This window comes from Arachis hypogaea, chromosome 12 (genome assembly GCF_003086295.3).
Source record: "Arachis hypogaea cultivar Tifrunner chromosome 12, arahy.Tifrunner.gnm2.J5K5, whole genome shotgun sequence".
NCBI lineage: Eukaryota > Viridiplantae > Streptophyta > Magnoliopsida > Fabales > Fabaceae > Arachis > Arachis hypogaea.
This window is the reverse complement of record NC_092047.1, coordinates 113,602,207-113,624,365: the sequence shown is the minus strand read 5'-3', so window position 1 is coordinate 113,624,365 and position 22,159 is coordinate 113,602,207. Positions and strand designations below refer to the sequence as shown.

At 39.0% G+C, this 22,159-nt stretch overlaps 2 protein-coding genes and 1 non-coding gene across 3 annotated transcripts; 1 reads left to right on the top strand and 2 right to left on the bottom strand.

The window, feature by feature from the left end:
- The first annotated feature begins 281 nt into the window (after nucleotides 1-281).
- Nucleotides 282-599, top strand: LOC112729443 (uncharacterized). The gene has a single exon (XM_025779637.2). The coding sequence runs from the start codon at nucleotides 282-284 to the stop codon at nucleotides 597-599; it is 318 nt and encodes a 105-aa protein (XP_025635422.1).
- A 4,334-nt stretch (nucleotides 600-4,933) lies between these two features.
- Nucleotides 4,934-19,448, bottom strand: LOC140176882 (uncharacterized). Its single transcript, XM_072208441.1, has 3 exons — nucleotides 18,643-19,448; nucleotides 5,405-5,921; nucleotides 4,934-5,218 (listed from the first exon to the last, which is right to left on the bottom strand). The coding sequence occupies exons 1-3, from the start codon at nucleotides 19,446-19,448 to the stop codon at nucleotides 4,934-4,936; spliced, it is 1,608 nt and encodes a 535-aa protein (XP_072064542.1).
- Nucleotides 8,067-8,173, bottom strand: LOC112731135 (small nucleolar RNA R71). Its single transcript, XR_003166926.1, has one exon. It is a non-coding gene; the product is annotated as a small nucleolar RNA R71 (small nucleolar RNA).
- Nucleotides 19,449-22,159: the final 2,711 nt, after the last annotated feature.

The following is a 22,159-nucleotide window of genomic DNA, read 5'->3' as shown; positions in this document are numbered from 1 at the left end:
GTAACATTATTTATCAAAATTAATTCATATATATATATATATATATATATATATATATATATATTTCCATGTGTTGTTGCTCTGTTCCACAACCCCCTGTATTGTCCGGAATAACCGCCAAAACTGACCCTCACAAGCATCGTGCCCCCTATTTTCTCTCTTTATCCTATTTCATCCTTATATCTTCATCTTCATCTTCATTTATATAATATTAATAACTTCCAAGTTCCAACTATCGATCTTAGCTTGCTCTCTTTTGTGAAAAAGTGACCAAGACATCAATGGCTTTGAAGTCCAGAAAGGGAAACGCCACAGCTGAAGAAGCTTCATGGTACTGTGCTCTTCTCCTTGTTTCTTCCACTGTCCTAATCATGCTAACCATCTTCACTGATGAACACAATAGCAGCACTATTATTACTCTCCGACGACCCTGCGAGGAGATCTATGTGGTCGGAGAAGGGGAGACGCTTCACACCATAAGTGACAAGTGCGGTGACCCTTACATCGTTCACAACAACCCTCATATCCATGACCCTGATGATGTCTTTCCTGGCCTTGTCATCAAGATTACACCTTCTTCTTCTTCTTCTTCTCCATAATATTTGTAGTCTTATTAGTTGTGTTCTTTTGTTATTAGAATAGGAAATTTGTAATAATCGTCATATATGCATTTGAACATTAAACTGTTTTATATGCTACTATATATAATGTGAAACTCTTTTAGTATTGATGAGGTGAGTATAAAATGCAACATATTATTATTTCATTTATATAGTGTTGCATACAAGTTATGAATAATTTGTGGAAGCAGCAGCCAGAGCATACATATGGTTATGGCTAAAGAAAGTTTAATCTATGTAGTAGTTTCATCAAATAATATAAGAATGTATAAAAGATAAAGATTTGATTGTGGAACACTAGAACTTGTCGATTAGAGTGAGGTAGAAGATGTTTTGTTTCATAGCTAGAACTATAAGATGGGTAACCTAATGTTATAACAAAAATGCTATTTATATATTCAAATTACTTACTAAAATCAATTATATATTATGTATTTTTATATCAATACATACATATGTAGTTTAATTTATTTTAAATATATATTTTATATTAATAATTAATTTTAATGATTGATTTTAATGTATATTTAGTATGGTTGAATATACAACGATTGACAAACATTGTAGCAAATAGTATATGCAGTTGATGATTCAAAGATTTTAGGACAAACTTTCAAAGCTTTGATTGTCAAGGAAGATTTGAATTGGATCTGAGGTTGAACGCTCATCGTAACTCCATCACAAGGCTGATGAATCTACAGGCACTGAAAAGTGAGATGATCTGGAAGACTAGAGGAAATTCAAAACTCCAACTCGATAATTGGAGGTCATGCAAGAACCTGGGTGGCCATGGGAAGAAGATAAAATTATGGAATTAATGCCCCCTTACTTCCATCATTAGGGGTGAAAAAATGCTTATCAATCTTTCGCAAATATTTTTAATTATTGTAGGGCGTTCTTGTTTAAACCGATCTTTCTCTTTGCTTCAATTAATTACCATTGTTAGTTTACTTAAACTTGCATCCTTGTAAATTTTTTATTAATCTTTTTTCCCCTGCTTTTGCAACTGCTTACCTTTATATTTTTATCTATTAAGAAATTATTTTGCATGATTCAACAACTCAAGTCTCATAGACAGAAACAGACAACAGGCTATAAATAAAAGTCTATTGTATACTATCTAAATCTTTAAGAGCATTACAATCTAGATTCTTTTTTTTTTCTTTTTCAATAAGAGATCCCTATAATTTCACTCTTTACATTTAAGCTATGCATATGGCAATATTTCTTACATTCCGAATAGAATATAGGCAGTACGAAATTATTTATTCTAATAATAAGAAAATTCAATTTCATCAATTATGTGTCAAAGACAGAATACTAAAAGTGTAGAAAAATAGAGAGAGCAAAAGACAATGACCAATGAGTGAAAAGAATGTTATATTCTTCTTATTGAATGGTAAAACTTGGGTAATTCTATGATTGGCAACATCTTTTCTGTACAGCAAGGCAAAAAAGATGTTTCTAGAATTATGGTGGTACAGTTTCTGATAAAGGTGGAATTGTGCTGATAAGTTGTAGGTTGGTTTTGGGTGATTCTTTCTTTTTGTCTTGTACTGGCCTTGTGGTGTGGTTTGTTAGCCCCCCGCAAGCTGGAGATTGAAAGATGTCTTTCAATCCCAGCTTAGATATGTTGACAGTGAAAAGGCGGGGTGGCAGTGCTTTGGTGAAGACATCCGCAAGTTGGTTGGAGGAGGAAACTGGAAGGAGGTGCAAAAGTCCAGCTTGAACTTTTTCGCGAACTAAGTGGCAATCCACTTCGAGATGTTTAGTTCTCTCATAGAAGACAGGGTTGGCAGCGATGTGGAGGGCGCTTTGATTATCATAGTATAGCACGGGTGGGCGGATGCAGTTAATGTTGAGAGCCTGAAACAAGTTGAGTAGCCATAGTAATTCTTTGGTAGTTGTAGAGAGAGCTCGATACTCCGCTTCGGTTGAGGAACAAGATACTGTGTCCTATTTATTGGTTTTCCAGGATATAAGAGATTTTCCAAGGAAGAAGCAATATCCTGTGGTAGATCGGCGAGTGTCGGGGCAGCGTCCCCAATCGGCATCACTAAAATCAGAGATTTGGAGGGGGGAGTCCCTTGGAAAAAAGATGCCTTTGCCTGGCGATCCTTTTAAGTATTTGAGAATGCGGAGGGCTACATTAAAGTGAATTTTGCTTGGGTTATGGACAAATTGGCTCAATTGTTGAGTAGCAAAAGTAATGTCAGGCCTGGTTGTGGTGAGGTAAATGAGGCGGCCAATGAGCCGTCGGTAGGCAGTGATATCATCAAGGGGTTCTCCGGTGTTTTGGCTGAGGCGAATGGAGTCATCCATTGGGGTAGACGAGGGTTTGGCAGCGGTAAGACCAGCATCAATGATAATGTCTAAACAGTATTTTTGTTGGCAAAGGTAGATGCCAGCAGCAGAATGCGCTACCTCAATGCCAAGAAAATATTTAAGTGTGCCAAGATCCTTAATTTTGAACTTAGAATCTAAGGCAGCCTTAATGGATTCAATCTCAGAAACAGAGCTACCAGTGACAACTATATCATCAACATAGACAAGGAGGGCAGTAAATGCTTTACCAGATACTTTGAAGAATAGGCTGTAATCCGTCAGGGTCTGCTGGTATCCACACGAGAGTAAAAAGGAGCTGAGCTTCTCATACCATTGTCTTCCTGATTGTCTAAGGTCATACAAAGACTTCCTTAAACGACAACATTGACCAGGCTTGGAAGGTGTCAAACTAGGTGGCAAGCTCATGTACACAGTTTCAAGGAGGTCACCATGGAGGTAGGCGTTGTGGACGTCTAACTGGTGCAGTGTCCAATTATTGATGGAGGTGAGAGCAAGGAGGACTCGAATGGTGGTGATCTTTACCACCGGAGAAAAGGTTTCGAGGTAATCCGCCCCTTCAATCTGTGCATACCCTTTTGCCACCAGTCGCGCTTTGTAGCGCTCAATGCTGCCGTCGGGCTGGCGTTTGATGCGATAGACCCATCGACAACCTATGGGCTTCACATCAGCGGGAGTGTCGACAATGTCCCAAGTCTGATTTTGTTCTAGGGCCAAAATTTCAGCTCGCATGGCGTCACGCCAACATGGCTGAGTTTTGGCATCTGCGAATGTTCGTGGCTCGGGTTTTGTGGAGACGGAGAAGAGGAAGCGTCGGTGATGGGGTGAGACTCGTGTATACGAGAGTGAGTGTGAGATTGGATGCTGGCATCTTCAAGATGGTTGGTGCAGCATTGTGAGAGAGAGATTGCAATAGTAGTTTGCCAAGTTGCGCGGCGGGGCATGGGTTCTGTTGGAGCGGCGGGGTGCAGCGGGAATGGGTAGTGTGGTTGGGGTTGTGGGAAGAGTGGACGAGGTGGTTTGGGCTGGGGAAATGATTGAAGAAGGAATTGGACTTGTGTTTGTGTGGGGGAGGGGAGTTCCATCATTGTTGGTTTGAGACATTGTGGGTGTTTGAATTGTGCTTGATGAAGGTTGGGATGTTACTAAGTGTGGTGGTTGTGGATTGGTTCTTCAAAGATGGTGGGTGATTGGGGAAGGATGTTGGGAGGGTTGGAGGGGTTTTGGTCAGGTTGAGTTTGTTTGTGAAAAGGGAGCCATGACTCAATGAATTGGACATTTCTGGAGATGAAAATCTCACGGGTGTCTAAGTCTAGTATGATGAAACCTTTTGTGCCGGTTTTGAAACCTAAGAAAACACCTCTTCTAGCACGGGGATCGAATTTTGAACGGTGGTTGGTGAGGGTGGAGGCATAGCATAAGCATCCAAAAACTTTGAGTGAGTGAAAATCAGGTGATTTGTGGAAGAGGAGTTGAAATGGAGTTTTTTTTTGAATGATTGGTGAGGGAACTTTGTTTATTAAGAAGATAGCATGGTTTACAGCATAGGACCAAAAGGATGGAGGGAGGTTTGATTGAAACATTAAAGCTCTAGCGACATTGAGTACGTGTTGGTGTTTGCGTTCTACCCTTCCGTTTTGTTGTGGTGTTTCCACACAAGACTTTTGGTGGTGAATGCCTTTTTTGGCATAAAAATCATTAAGAAGGAATTCAGGGCCATTGTCGGATCTAATGGTTTTGACATTGGTGTCAAATTGATTTTTGACTAAGGCGATGAAGTTCTGAATTTTTGTGCCAACTTCTCCTTTTGATTTTAGTAAGATTATCCAAGTAAATCTACTAAAATCATCAACAATAGTTAAAAAATATTTGTGCCCATGTATTGATATTTTGGAAAAAGGTCCCCAAATGTCTAAATGTATTAATTCAAAAGGTTTGGATGCATTATTTGTACTCAAAGGAAAAGACAATCACTTTTGTTTTGCCATGTGACAGACATCACAAAATTCATTGACATGTGGATTAATAAAAGGAAATTGATGGTGGAGTTCTCTTAATCTTTGGTCCGAGAGGTGGCCTAGCCTACAATGCCATACATTGCTATCTGTGATTGGGGTTGTGATGAAGTTATTAACATTGGCTAAGTTGGTGGAACTGTTGGTCCTAATAGGTTTTTGTGGTTGCAACTTGTCGGCTAGGTAGTACAATCCATCTCTCAATTCAGCCGAACCAATCATCTTCAAGGACTTCGCATCCTGTATTTGGCAGAAAAATTCAGAAAAGAGCAATTGACATGAGAGAGTTGTGATTAGTTTAGAGATAGATAGAATATTGAAGGTGAAACCAGGAATATATAAAATGTTGTGCAAAGTTAGGTGTGGTGAGAAATTTATTGATCCACAATAGTGTGCAGTGATAATGGAATTATTTGGAAGGTAAACATGTATCAGGTTAATCTTGTGGTGGATTTGAAAATATGATAATGAAGAACAGATGTGGTCAGTGGCTCCTGAATCTAGTATCCATTTGCCACTGTTGTGTGAGCTTATAGAAGGTGTGTTAGGTGATAAATGGGATGAGAAATGAAAAGAACAATATGCAGTGTTTGTATGCGTAACAGTGATATCAGACTTGGCCTCAGATGGCCCATGTTGACCTTGTGGTGTGGGTTTGTCTATAAACTGCTGCCCATGAACATTGTGGAGAAGAGCTAAGAGAGATTGATATTGAGCTTGTGACAAACTAGGCCCAGAAGTTGGGTAGGTCTCTTCTTTGCTTGATCCGGTTCTGCTGAGTTGTTGATGTGAGGAATTAGGGTTGGCGGCAGTGGCATTGGTATAGGAGGCGGTGGAGTTGCTGCGATCATTGAACCGAGGACGGCCGGGGTAGCGTGGGTGGCCAGGTGGATAGTCGTGCTTGCCGTAGCACTCGTCGACGGTGTGGCCGGTTGATAAACCACTATTTTATGGTTTATATTGTGTTTAATTGTGTGGTTTTATCATGATCCTTACCCACTTATCCATTAAATTAGCATGCATTTATATTTCCTTCCTGGATTTATTACATGTTTGAAAACTGCTTCCTAGAGACTTTAATCATGTATTTTTAATTCTCCTTTATTCCATTCGATGCCGTGATCTGTGTGTTGAGTGTTTCAGGCTTTACAGGGCATGAATGAGTTGGAGATTGGAAAGGAAGCTAGAAAAAATGGAAGGAACACAAGAATTTGAGGAGATAACCAGCGAGAAGTGACGCGGTCGCATGGCTCATGTGACCGCGCGAAAGAGGGCAAATTGCAGTGACGCGGCCGCATGGCTTACGCGACCGCGCGGATTGGAAAAGCTCGAGCGACGCGAAAGCGTGGACGACGCGAACGCGTGGCATGGAAAGGCGCGAATGACGCGTCCGCATGGGTGACGCGATCGCGTGACATGTGCGATCTGCATAATCTGCAGAATTTGCTAGGGGTGATTTTGGACCCTATTTCGACCCAGTTTTCGGCCCAGAACAGCAGACTAGAGCCAGAGAACATGCAGAAACCAAAGATAACATTCATTCTACACAGTTTCAGTTTTTAGATCTAGTTTTACTCCTCCTCTAGGTTTTCTCTCTAGACATTCATAGTTTTTAGGATTTAATTTTCAATTGGTCTTAGCACTGGAACATTGAGAAGAGTTATTACCTCATCAAGACTTCGTCATTCTAGTTCGTTCTCTTAACTTGGTTTTATTCTTCCATGTTCTTTGCTTTGTTCAATTTTGCCATTGGAATACTTTATGATTATTTAATACAAGGATTATTTCTTTTATTTTAATTCATTTTAATTTCTAATAATCATGTCTTCTTTTAATTTCCTTTCATGTGTTATGGATTTATTATTTACAATGAGTGAGTAGTTCCCTCACTTGATGGGGGTTGATTGAAAGGAACTCTTGAGTTGGAAGGATTGAAAGAGAAATTGTAATTGGGTTAACTGTTGGATTGCTCTCTAGTCACTAACACCAATCCCTTTGAACTAAGTGGGTTGCAACTCGTGAACAGACGTAGCATTCCAACTTGTTTGACTTTCCTTTACCTAGTAAAGGATAACTAAACAGAACAACCATTAATTATCAATTAATCTTGAAGCATTCCAACAATAATAGAGATTCCAACTAATCAACTCCCAGTCAAGGCTTTTATTTATATTAATTAATTTCATCAATTTTAATTTTCCATTTACTCAACTCACTTCTTTGAAAACCTCTGATTAATAAAATAGCACACTTTCCTGCAACTCGTTGGGAGACGACCTGGGACTCATACTCCCAGTATTTTTCATTTCAATTCTCTGTGACATATTTCTAAATTGATAGGCAGATTTTCGGTGAGTTAAGAACTATACTTGCAACGTAACTATTTTAATAATTTTTAATTCACCAACTTCTGCACACCATCAATTTTTGGCGCCGTTGCCGGGGAGTTGCAATAGAGTGCTAAAGTTATTAATTAGAATTTATTTATTTGCATTTTATTTTATTGTTTTTACTATGAGCTGCATGTTTCTTTCGTCAAATGACGCGTTCACTACCTGACCCCAACCTGCCAATATTCAATCCTGAAATTCAAAGGACTATTTCACGAATAAGGCGAGCTAAGCGTCGGTTAGTCCTCTCTGAGGACGAATCTGAAACGTCAGTTGAGGAAAAAACCAGCCCCCGTTCTACTGATTCGGTTGTTTTACGTGCAGAAGACATGGCAGCTAGGAGAGTTACCATCCAGGAGGAAGGAGCTCCTGATTTTACGATGCAACCATTTCAAGCGCATCATCCAGCGGTAGCTACAGATTTTGAAATAAAGACCGCACTGCTAAATTTGATGCCCAAGTTTCATGGCTTACCAGCTCAAGAGCCTATCAAACACTTGAGAGATTTCCAGGCAGCCTGTTCTACTGTTAGGCGTGATGGTACTGATGAAACTTCAATTTTGCTGAAAGCTTTTCCGTTTTCTCTTGAGGGAAAAGCAAGAGAGTGGTACTACACTCAACCTCTAGCAAATGTATCCAACTGGGATACACTCAGAAAGGAGTTTTTGGAGAAATTCTTTCCATCTGAAGTTACTGATAAACTGAGGAAAGATATTTCCACAATTGTTCAGGATGACAATGAGTCTCTCTTTGAATACTGGGAGCGCTTCAATAATCTTCTGGAAGCATGCCCCCACCACAGGATTGATAAGATGGTGTTACTCAGCTATATCACACAGGGTATGAGGCCCCAAGATAAGACCACATTGGAAAGTGCTAGCAATAGGTCTATGAAGAAGTACAAGACCACTGATGAGGCATGGCAATTGATCAGTGATTTAGCTGAATCTACTAGGAACCACAAGCAAAGGCAAGGCTGTTCAAAAGCCATTGCAGAAGTATCCTCTAACAGAGAGACTGCGGCTCTAGCTCAGAGTATAAGTGAGATGACCAACTTGCTGAAGCAGATGCAATTGAATCAACAACAAGTTCAGCAAGCTCAACCTCCTCCACCACAGCAAAACCAACAGCTAGTCCCACAGAGAGTTTGTGGAGTCTGTGCTGATTATAGCCATTATACTGATGAATGCCCGCACCTCCAACAAGAAGACAACATGGTGGCATCCACTCATAACTTCTATGACCGCCCCAACCAAGGGTACAATCAAAGTGGAAATAATAACCATGGATGGCAGGACAATTCTAACCAGAATTGGAGGGACAAAAATAATAGAGGAGGCAGAGATAATCAGGGAAATCAGAGGTGGAATAATAACAACAACAGGCAGCAGAATCAACCTTACAGAGCACCTCACCTGAGGCAAAATCAAGGACCACAGAACAATCAACAGCAAACCTCTCAATTTACTCATTCTTCTTTATCTCCTAATGAAGAGTTACTACAATCTTTTGAGCGAAGACAACAGACCATGGAAAATAACATCATGAACAGTATTAATGCCAGTCTGAATGGTCTGATCTCTACTTTGCAAGCTCTTATCTCACAGATTGGATCAACACAAAATTCCAGTAATCAACCTTCAAGCTCCACTGGAATCCCCTCTCAACCATTACCCAATCCAAAGGGAGGCATCAATGCCATCACCCTAAGGTCCGGAACCACACTGCAGGAGAGGAACCAGGAGGAACCAAGCCCACCAGAACATGCCTCAGCTGAAGAGGTAGTAGAAATAGAAGATGTTGAAGAGGAAGAGAACATACAGGACATAGCTGAAGAAGAAGAAGCTCAACCACAGGAGGAAGCACCAAGAGGCGCAGACACTGCAGAAAACACTACCCCTATTCTATTTCCACAACTTGCAAGGAAGCCCAGGAAGCAGCTGGAACCCGATCCCAAAATGGTAGAAATATTCAAAAAGGTTGAGGTAGCTGTTCCTCTTTTTGATGTTATTCAATAGGTACCTAAATATGCAAAGTTTCTAAAAGATTTGTGTATCCATAAAGACAAAATTAATGAATTAGAAACTATTCCTTTAGGTAGTTCCATATCTGCTTTAATGGGAGGATTACCTGAAAAATGTAGTGATCCAGGTCCTTGTATAGTTAGCTGTACTATTGGTGGTGTAGTAATTTATGATTGCATGTGTGATTTAGGAGCATGTGTTAGTATAATACCTTTATCTATATATGATATTTTGAGGCTCCCTCCCTTAAAAAGGTCGGCAGCTCATTTTGTGTTAGCAGATAAAAGCATTATTACAGTGGCTGGAGTTGCTGAAGATGTTTTAGTGAATATTAAAGGGCTTACATTTCCCACTAATTTTTATATCCTGGAGATGCCCCATAATGATTCAGATAAGCCATCATCGATCCTACTTGGAAGACCATTCATGAAGACATCAAAATTCAAATTAGATGCTTTTTCAGGAATATACTCCTTTGAAATAGATGGCCGCATAGTAATCTTCAATCTGAATGGAGTCATTGACAACCCTCCAGAAGATCATTCTATCTTCCAGTGTGATGTCATAGATGAAAGTGTAGCTGAAGTTCACAAGGAAGAGTTTGAAGAGAGGCACATTGGACAAGGTCCAAGTGTGGGGACCCTCTTAACTGACAATGAGGGCACTTCGTCATTTTCACAAGCTCCAGATAATCCAGAGCCTGCCCATGATCAGAAGTTAGAATTGAAACCCCTCCCTCCACATCTCAAATATGCTTATCTTGAAGATGAGCAGAAGTTTCCAGTTATCATTGCAAGGGAACTTACTTCTCAACAAGAAGAGCAGTTACTTGATGTGCTGAGGAGGCATAAGAAGGCAATTGGGTGGAGTTTGGTAGACATAGTAGGCATCAACCCTCAAGTATGTGAGCACAGAATATTCTTAGAAGAGGGAGCAAGACCTGTCCGTCAACCCCAAAGAAGATTGAATCCCACTATCTTGGAAGTTGTCAAAAAGGAAGTGACCAGACTATTGGAAGCAGGTATCATATACCCCATTTCAGACAGTGAATGGGTAAGCCCAGTACAGGTGGTGCCCAAGAAGTCTGGAGTCACTACAGTGAAGAATAAGCATGGAGAGCTCATAGCAACTAGAGTTCAGAATGCTTGGAGAGTCTGCATTGATTACAGGCGTCTCAACCAAGCTACCCGTAAGGATCACTACCCACTTCCATTCATTGATCAAATGCTGGATCGCCTGTAAGGTAAATCACATTATTGCTTTTTAGATGGTTACACAGGTTATTTCCAGATTCATATAGCTCCTGAGGATCAGGAAAAGACCACTTTTACATGTCCTTTTGGGACTTATGCCTACAAGAGAATGCCCTTTGGCTTGTGCAATGTACCAGCTACTTTCCAAAGGTGCATGATGAGTCTTTTCTCTGACCTTATTGAGGACTGTATGAAAGTTTTTATGGACGATTTTAGCATTTATGGTGATTCTTTTAGCCTTTGCTTAGATGGATTATCTAGAGTATTAGATAGATGTGTTAATACAAACCTTTTATTAAATTTTGAAAAATGTCACTTTATGGTAAAACAAGGGATTGTATTAGGACATGTGGTATTTAATAATGGCATTTCTGTAGACCCAGCAAAGGTGAATGTTATTTCCAGTTTACCTTACCCCTCTTCTGTGAGGGAAATCCGTTCGTTTCTTGGCCATGCAGGTTTTTACAGGAGATTTATTAAGGACTTTAGTAAGGTAGCACTTCCCTTATCCAGATTACTACAGAAGGATATTGAGTTCAAGTTCAGTGAGGATTGCAAACAAGCATTTGATAAGCTGAAAACTGCTCTGACTCAAGCTCTAATTGTGAGAGGACCAGACTGGAGCCAGCCGTTTGAAATCATGTGCGATGCTTTCAATCATGCAGTAGGAGCAGCGCTGGCTCAGCGTGAAGGTAAGGATCCTTTTGTTATTGCTTATGCGTCTAAGACTTAAGACACTGCCCAGTCCAATTATACTACTACTGAGAAAGAGCTTCTTGCTATTGTTTTTGCTCTGGATAAATTCCGGGCTTATTTACTTGGTACTAGAGTAGTAGTGTATTCGGACCATGCAGCTTTAAAGTATCTGTTAGCTAAAAAGGAGTCCAAACCAAGACTTATACGTTGGATACTGCTGTTACAAGAATTTGATTTAGAAATAAAGGATAGGAGTGGTAATCAGAATTTAGTGGCAGACCACTTGAATCGCCTTGAGCATATTAAGGATGATTCTACTCCTATAGATGATAATTTTCCTTTTGATAACCTGCAAGCAGTATCTGAGGTAGTCCCTTGGTATGCACCTGTTGCTAATTATCTAGTTAGCCGCACATTTCCTCCAAATTTTTCTAAGCATCAAAGAGACAAGCTGAAAAGCGAGTCTAAATATTATATATGGGATGACCCATATTTATGGAGATGTGGCGCTGACCAGGTAATTAGACGTTGTGTGCCTCAATCAAAATTCCAATCCATTTTAGAGGCCTGTCACTCATCTGAGAGTGGAGGATATTTTGGCCCTCAAAGAACAGCTAGAAAGATCTTAGACTGTGGATTCTGGTGGCCTACTCTTTTTAGAGACGCTGCTGAGTTTTGTAAATATTGTCTCCCATGCCAGAAATTTGGCAATATATCCAGGAGGGATGAGATGCCTCAACAAATTATGCTTTTCTGTAAAATTTTTTATGTTTGGGGCATTGACTTCATGGGTCCATTTCCAAATTCTAATGGATATTTTTACATATTGTTAGTTGTGGATTATGTTTCCAAATGGGTGGAAGCAATTCCTACCCGTACTGATGATGCTAACACTGTTGTTTTCTTTGTGAGAAACCATATTATTTGTCGCTTTGGATCACCACGAGCAATCGTGAGCGATCAAGGCACCCATTTTTGTAACAGGAGACTAACAGGATTAATGAAGAAGCATGGGATAATTCATAAAGTTGCAACAGCTTATCATCCCTAAACTAATGGGCAAGCCGAGGTGTCAAACAGAGAAATTAAGCGTATCTTACAAAAGATAGTAAAGCCTCATAGAAAAGACTGGAGCACCAGGCTACAAGATGCACTCTGGGCATATAGAACAGCATACAAGACACCCATTGAGATGAGTCATTTCCGCTTAGTTTATGAAAAAGCTTGTCATCTCCCAGTTGAAGTAGAGCACAGAGCCTTTTGGGCAGTTAAGGAGTGCAACATGGGAATTGAGAAAGCCGGAGCTGAAAGGAAGTTGCAACTGCAAGAACTGGAGAGCCTTCGCCTAGAAGCTTATGAGAACTCAAGAATATACAAGGAGAAGATGAAGGCTGTACATGATCAGAACATCAAGAAGAAAGAGTTTCAACCTGGGGATTTAGTCCTCCTTTACAAATCTCGACTAAGGCTCATGCCAGGTAAGTTGAGATCAAGATGGGAAGGTCCATATAGAGTAGAGAAGGCCGAACCGTACGGAGTTTATCACCTAAGCCATCCTTCAAGCTCTGAACTTATCAAGGTTAATGGACAACGCCTGAAGCTATACCATGGCGAGAAGATGCAGAGAAATAAGGAGCTTGAGATCTTCCTCTTGGAAGATCCCCACATAGCAGAAGATTGAGCTAGTAGAGCGTCCAACTTACGGACGTTAAAGCAAAGTGCTAGGTGGGAGACAACCCACCATGGTATGATCGTTCTTTTCTTTATTTTTAGTTTTTCCTATTCAATAACTCTTCTCTTTATTAGTACTTTCGTGCATCTACATTTACATGTTTTTATATTTTTTAAATTTAAAAAAAAATGCCACGTGACGCGATCGCATCAGCGACGCGTCCGCGTCGCAAGGAGAGTGAAGAAAAATAAAAATGAACAGAGAGTCACGCTGGAGCATGGCTGGAGGCGTGCCAATGGCACAAATCAACCCACGCGACCGCGTCATTGACGCGTCCGCATCGCATGGGAATAATGGCCTCCCACGCGTCTGTGTGCCCCACGCGGCCGCGTGCCCTGAGTTTTCGACGTAAAATGGGTGCACAATGAAATATTGTGCGAGAGTGGTGCTGGATTGGTGCTGGATGCACAATCCCTATCACGCGACCGCGTCGCCGACGCGTCCGCGTCATCCCTTTTCTGAAGCCCACTCACGCGATCGCGTTCCCCACGCGATCGCGTCACCCCAATTTTGGCAAATAAATTAATTTGAACAGAGAGTTGTGCAGGCGCGAGGCTGTACTCGCGCCAAAAGCATAACATGGGTCACGCGACCGCGTGACCGACGCGACCGTGTCACCTTACCTGAAGCACAACTCACGCGAACGCGTGCCCACGCGGCCGCGTCGCGTGCGCCGCACAGCTCAACCTAAATTGCCAAATTATCTTATCTTTCTCTCCTCCAAATCCTAGTTTTTCTTTTCCCTCCTTATTTCTTCCTTCCCCCTTCTCCCTTCTATCTCACCTTTCACTCTCTCTCTCTTACCTCCATTAACAAGGTTCTATTTTCTTCTTCCTTCTTTTCCTTTCTATCATTCTTATTATTTTATATGTTATTTTCTTTTTCTTTTCTTCTTCTTTTCATTATTCATATTTTCTTTCTTCTTCTTTTCCTTTTTACATGGTGTTAGAAATTTATTTGAGTCATTATTCCTCATTATATGTTTGTGGATTGTTGCAAATTGTTTGCCAATTATTATTATTTTCTTTAAGGGATTGCTTGCATGTTCACCTTCATATTTTCTATATCTTATTCACCATGCATGCTATGTGTTTGTGAAAAAGCCCATATGGCATTATGCACTTCTCTATTATACTTTCTACTATTTAATGCTTGCTTTTCATAAATTCTCCTTACTATTGTATTAATTGAATATAATTGTCAATACAAACATGGTAATTTATTACAAGTAATGCTTGGTCTATGCTACTCATGCCCTTTTCCGGCATGCCAATAAACACCTTGCATTCACTTGTTCTTCGATGCACTAGCTATTTTCATTAATGGCTTTTCACATGTACTCGCGAGCATGTGTTCATGTCAGTTACATCCTACTGTGCATCCAACATAGCCTTTTCCATTCTCTTCCTTGCTAGATATCTCTTTGAATTTAATTTACTTTCTCTTCCCTTTTTCAGGATGGCCACTAAGAAAGGAAAAGAGAAAGCAGCTCCTAAACCCCCATCAAGAAGAGGAACTAAAAGAGCATTAGTGGCAGAGCCTTCTTCAACTACGGTCAATCCCTCAACAAGAAGAGTTAAGAGGATAATAAAGGTTGATAAAAAGGAGAAAGCCTTTCCAACAAAGGACACTGCGCGATTTCCTAATCGCTTCTGTGAGCAGATGTTCCCTATCCTGGCAGAAAGGAACTATAACAATGAATACCTTCTTATCCTCCTGTCTAATATTGCTACCTTTGTTGAGCCGCAAATTGAACGAAGACAATGGGGTTTCCTACGGAGACAGCCAAGGTAGGTCAATCTTTCTTGGGTAGTTGAGTTCTACTCCAACTTCTACCTGCCAACTCTGCAGTCTGTCTATGTCTGTCAGAAGCAAGTCCCCATTACAGAAGAGGCCATTCAGCAAGCTCTGAGTCTTCCTCCTATCCCAGAAGGAATGGACGCCTTTCAAGAAGCCGCACTAAAGCGCCAGCAGTACCAATTTGACTGGGACTCCGTTCTCAGAGTTATCGCATTACCTGGCAGCCGTTGGATCTACGGATACCATCATACCCGCCCTAAGGGAATCTTGGCTTCAGCACTTACCTTGGAGGCTCGCATATGGGCACAGATCATGTCCCATTACGTCTTCCCGAGCACTTATGAGTCCTCTTTCATTGCGGACATGGCCGTTCTACTATGGTGCATCCTTACAAACCAACCTTTGCATCTATCAAGACATATCCGGAATGCCATGGGATACGTACAAATTGCGGGCAACTTACCTTTCCCCGCCTTGGTCTCAGATCTTGTCTCAGCAGCCAGAGTCTCCTACAGAGCTGGGGACACCAAGGCCGTGCTTCCACGGGACGATCAGTATGTCCCTAACGGGAAATACCTCAGACTTCCAGCAGCCACTACAAGCCTTCCTACTGCTCCAGTTGAAGATATTCCTTCTTCAACATCACAAGCACCTACAACTGATGAATTGCTCCAGCACAGGGAGCCATGATGGTCCCGACTGTGGAGATACTGCTACCAGCCCACCCCTGTTCTTGACAGATGGCACCGAGGACGGTGCAAAGCCTTAAGTGTGGAGAGGTCGGTCAGTACCTGACTTCCGGAGGTAATTTCTCTTCTCTAGCACCAATAATTAGGATATTTTAGTTAGATTTTCTTTCTTTTATAGAATAGAATAAATTGCATAGATTAGGATAGTTGCATGCATGCTCTACTTGATTGAAAAGACAATAAGTTTCTTCTAAGACTCTATCTTTGGAATAAAATTTCACTAATTTTTCAAAATTTTTATGATAAATTTGCTTGAGTTGTATTTGGAACATGATGTTTGAGCTAACGAACACACAACCTGTGAAGATTTGAGCCTTTATGTATGGTTACATTATTTAACCATAATTATTTTATTCTTGTATGTTTACTTCTCTATGATTGTAATCTATATTTTGTTTTATCTTATATGTCCAATATTTATTATATCTGTATGCCTGCAAATGATTGAGGCCATTATTTGTTTAAACTCACTTATCCAAATTAAGCCTACCCTTTTCAATTACCCTTGTTAACCACTTTGAGCCTTTAAATCCCATTTGTTCTATATTTTACCACATTACTAACCTTAAGCAGAAAAATAATTGTATATCCCAAATTGAATCTTTGGTTAGCTTAAGATAGAATTGTGTGTGCTAGTTAAGTATGCGAAATTGTGGGAACAAAAGTTGTTAAGGGAATGTGTCATGAGAATTTAATGGGAATTTGGATACCTACTCATGTGAAACTATAAGAATTAAAAATCTATGTGCATTGATAAGCTATATTTATTTTTATGTCAATATATATATATATATATATATATATATATATATATATATATATTGATATATATTATTTATATCAAAAATAAATAAATAAATAAGGGGACAAAATTACCCCAATGTTGAATTCAGAATTCAAAGATCAATGCACATATGATAAAATCAAAATAAAAAGTTGATACATGAGTATGAATTGAAGAAGGGAATTCTGGGTAGCTAGATATGAACTTTAAGATTACATTAAAAATATATAGGTTGGGTTGTTAATTAAAGATTTAATTTATAAGCTCACTTAACCATATGTATATCCTTACCCTTACCTTGGCCCCATTACAACCTTGAAAAGACCTCATGATGTTTGCATTGGTATATTAACTGTTGTTGATTGGTTAGGAGAAGAACAAAAGTTAGAAAGCATGATTAGAGAAGGATAGAGCGATTACCCTATACACTAGAGATTAGAGCGTACATACATTGTCAGTGAGGGTTCAATGTTTGAATTTTCATGTTCCCTGCTTTCATAAGCTATCTTCTTGCACTTTTATCTGTCTGACTGTATAATGATAGAATTAGTGGAATTTGATTTGTAATTGTTTTGAAGAGCTTATTTACTTTTGATCAAGTGGGCAAAAATCATATAGTTGCATTTATTTATATATATAGGATTGCATTGCATGGGTTTCTACATGTTCATACTTATTTACTTTATCTCCTTCAACTAAGCATGAGGATATGCTAATGTTTAAGTGTAGGGAGGTTGATAAACCACTATTTTATGGTTTATATTGTGTTTAATTGTGTGGTTTTATCATGATCCTTACCCACTTATCCATTAAATTAGCATGCATTTATATTTCCTTCCTGGATTTATTACATGTTTGAAAACTGCTTCCTAGAGACTTTAATCATGTATTTTTAATTCTCCTTTATTCCATTCGATGTCGTGATCTGTGTGTTGAGTGTTTCAGGCTTTACAGGGCATGAATGAGTTGGAGATTGGAAAGGAAGCTAGCAAAAATGGAAGGAACACAAGAATTTGAGGAGATAACCAGCGAGAAGTGACGCGGTCGCATGGCTCACGCGACCGCGCGAAAGAGGGCAAATCGCAGTGACGCGGCCGCATGGCTCACGCGACCGCGCGGATTGGAAAAGCTCGAGCGACGCGGAAGCGTGGACGACGCGAACGCGTGGCATGGAAAGGCGCGAATGACGCGTCCGCATGGGTGACGCGATCGCGTGACATGTGCGATCTGCATAATCTGCAGAATTCGCTGGGGGCGATTTTGGACCCTATTTCGACCCAGTTTTCGGCCCAGAACAGCAGACTAGAGCCAGAGAACATGCAGAAACCAAAGATAACATTCATTCTACACAGTTTCAGTTTTTAGATCTAGTTTTACTCCTCCTCTAGGTTTTCTCTCTAGACATTCATAGTTTTTAGGATTTAATTTTCAATTGGTCTTAGCACTGGAACATTGAGAAGAGTTATTACCTCATCAAGACTTCGTCATTCTAGTTCGTCCTCTTAACTTGGTTTTATTCTTCCATGTTCTTTGCTTTGTTCAATTTTGCCATTGGAATACTTTTATGATTATTTAATACAAGGATTATTTCTTTTATTTTAATTCATTTTAATTTCTAATAATAATGTCTTCTTTTAATTCTCTTTCATGTGTTATGGATTTATTATTTACAATGAGCGAGTAGTTCCCTCACTTGATGGGGGGTTGATTGAAAGGAACTCTTGAGTTGGAAGAATTGAAAGAGAAATTGTAATTGGATTAACTGTTGGATTGCTCTCTAGTCACTAACACCAATCCCTTTGAACTAAGTGGATTGCAACTCGTGAACAGACGTAGCATTCCAACTTGTTTGACTTTCCTTTACCTAGTAAAGGATAACTAAACAGAACAACCATTAATTATCAATTAATCTTGAAGCATTCCAACAATAATAGAGATTCCAACTAATCAACTCCTAGTCAAGGCTTTTATTTATATTAATTAATTTCATCAATTTTAATTTTCCATTTACTCAACTCACTTCTTTGAAAATCTCTGATTAATAAAATAGTACACTTTCCTGCAACTCGTTGGGAGACGACCTGGGACTCATACTCCCAGTATTTTTCATTTCAATTCTCTGTGACATATTTCTAAATTGATAGGCAGATTTTCGGTGAGTTAAGAACTATACTTGCAACGTAACTATTTTAATAATTTTTAATTCACCAACTTTTGCACACCATCACCGGTTCACCCACAGTAGACGCATACTTTTTCGGCTCCACTGCGTCCATCATTGGTGATGTGGCCGCGGCCGCGCCCGGGATTTAGGCGCCGCTGTGGCGTGATGACGGCGTTGGTGAGGGAGATGGGCTCGTTGAGAACACTAGCGCCTCCTTGGAGTTGGCGTTCATGTTGAATCACCATGTTGAAGACTTTGCTTTCCGGTGGAAGGGGGTCAATGAGCAAGATTTGGGATCGGACGACAGTGAAGTAGTCGTCTAGGCCTTTGAGGAACCGAATGATGAAGTTTTGGTCGTGGTAAGATCGTGCCGGGCATATGTAGGGTTTGACGGGGCAGTAAGTGTCGTGCTCTTCCCATAGTGCTCGGAGGGCGGTGTGGTATTGAGTGACGGAGAGAGATTCTTGCTTGAGGCCATAAATCTGTTCTTGTAGCTCAGCAACACGGAGTAAGTCTCCTTGTGAGAATCTGTTGCGGAGATCTTCCCAGATTGCTTCTGCATAGTCGAAATAAATGACGCTCTGAGCAATGGGCGCTGAGAGGGAATTGAAAATCCAAGAGGAGACCAATGTGTTGCATCTACGCCAGGAAGGGAAGAGCGGGTCATCGGTGGCTGGAGTTGGGATGGTTCCATCCAGGAAACCTATCTTGTTCTTTGAGATAAGTGCAATGGAGAAAGCACGAGACCATTGATGGTAGTTGTCGCCGGTGAGTGGCGGAGAGACGAGGACAGTAGAGGGTGTTTCACTTGGGTGAATATAGTATGGACTGGATGGTGATTGGGTAACATCAATTTTTTCTTGGTTGTTTTGAGACATGGTGTGGATGTGCAGCAGGCTCCTATTGGAGCTCTGATACCATCAAAGACAGAACACTAAAAGTGCAGAAAAATAGAGAGAGCAAAAGACAATGACCAATGAGTGAAAAGAATGTTATATTCTTCTTGTGTTACAAATGAGAATGGTAGCTATATATATACAATAGGGCTGAAACTACAGCTCATTATTGAATGGTAAAACTTGGGTAATTCTATGATTGGCAACATCTTTTCTGTACAGCAAGGTAAAAAAGATGTTTCTAGAATTATGGTGGTACAGTTTCTGATAAGGGTGGAATTGTGCTGATGAGTTGTAGGTTGGTTTTGGGTGATTCTTTCTTTTTGTCTTGTACTGGCCTTGTGGTGTGGTTTGTTAATGTGAATTCATTCTAATCATTGCCAACTATAAAAAGTTTAAGCAGACTTATATTATTTGCTAACTATTGTATTCTGCACAAATTTAACCAAAGAATTTCAGATATTTCTAATATAAATATTGGAAAAGCTTGATCTATTTAATTTGTGGTTGGTTAATCACTAACCATAGCTTTATTAAACTTCATGCCTCTTAATTCCCACTTTGTACTACTATTTGAAAGTTTGTATACAAACAGATGCAGTTCCATTCACTTTTGTGTTCTTGTAAAACTCTTTAGTTTGGGTATCTCAACGGCTATCTGAATAATGTACTTGTAATTAAACCACTTTTTTGTCACTTTTTTTTCTGAAGCTAAGGTAAACAAACTATATATATGCTCTCTTTTTTTTTTTATTTTGATTATTCTAATTAAGAGACATCAATAATTTTACATAAATGAGGAGTTTCTGCTCTGAATTTTCAATTTATGTATTGTTCCATTTAAACTCACTCAATTTCAATTCATATAATTGTGAAGAGATTGGATAAATTTAAAACAAAAATTGTCAGATAATTTTTGGTAAATGATTTTAATTTATTTAAGTGCTTATAGCATTTAATGTAAAGGCAAGTAAATATTCAATTAAACATTCCTATTACAATTTTAATATTTCTAGTTGTTCATGGTAATCTTTGATACATCCTCATATCAAATCATTGAAATCAGAAAATAGTTTAAAATTATTTGTTTTCAAGAACTCTGACCAAAACAAAAATTTTGCAGTTAGTTCAGGAAGCAATTCATCATGACTAGCAATTCATCTTTGATTTGTGATTTCTACTTATTGGGTTGAGATTCTGTTGCTTGTTTCATTCACTAGCTTTGCTAACTGATTAGACCGCAATTAATATAACTAACATTCATGTGATGCATTTCGCTTGCTTTCTAATGTATATGTTCCCTTTCACCTCAGTTACCGGTGACTATGTTTCAAAGAATTTTGTGCTCCTTATTCAAATAAAAGCATGTTCTGGTTGGAGTTCATTCAATTGTAGTAGGCAAACTTGTTTTAAACTTTTAATATACAAGTATGTTTAGGCCACGTTTGGTTTTAAGAACAGGACAAGACAAGATATTAAAAACAAGACATAAAAGACAGAAATATAAAAATTAGTGTCTTTAATTTTTTTTGCTGATAAATTAGAAAAAATTATAAAAGTCCAATTTATTTTTTTATTTAAAAAATTTTAAAAATATATAATAAAAAAATATAATTATAAAAAATTAACAGAAATAATAAAAAATAAATTGTGTCTCTTGTTAGTGTCTTTGTATCTTTTCTATTATAATAGATAGAAAAATACTAATTTAGTATTTTTAAATACAATATTTCTGTTCATGTCTCATCTGCCAAATATAATTTTATAGTAGAAGAGATATGAACTCTCATCAATTTTTATTGAATGAGTCAAAGAGCAGAGAAGAGCAAAACTAGAGAGAAAGAACAAAACAGAAAAATCAAAAAAGATAAAAGGAAGATAGGAAAAAATGGCAGAAAGAATTAAACGAAGAAGTCTACATGTCCCTTCTTCCAGGGCTGCAACACTCTAAAACTGGTTCCAATTTGATATGCAAATTAAAAAAATTCCTCTATGGACTACGCCAGGTTAGCAGGTGTTTTGTCGATTTTTAGCAAATCGATGGTGGTTCGATTCTAATAGTCTGGGAGCGAAACCTACTCCTCTTTTGCAGGTACCAGTTTTCTATAAGTGCATCAAAACATCTCAAATTAGGCGAGTATCAAAATGGAAAAATAAATTGAAATTTGAAAAAGGATAAAAGAAGTGAAAAATAAAGTTTTCAATAAGTAAATTGACAGAAATCAGAAAAGGTTGCGTTAAAATTTAAAGAAAGCAGTAAAGGTGCCTTCGACTGGATCAAAAGACTTTGGGCATAAAAGTTAAAGATATTGAAATGTAAATTGAACTCGAAAATTAAGCATTGTTTGAAACATAAATTTTCTTGAAAGATAAAGTTTACAGGAAGTTCAAATGGAAAATAAAGACATGTGGAAGGAACCCTACAGATAATTGACTCGAGGCAGACTCAGAAAATCTCTGGGATGTGAGTGTGCGTGAGTAATTTCTGAAGCAAAGTTCCAACCCTTATTCCTTAAAACTTTCTAATATTTATAATCTACTTCTGTAACTGATGATTAATTACATGGTGCTGTCTTATACGTGCACTCCCAGGTAACCGTTTCCGCTTTTTTGCTAATAAACGTTACCCATAAATTCCTCACATGGTGAAAGCTCTCAACCTCTCCACTTATGTAGCCGTACAATTCACTATT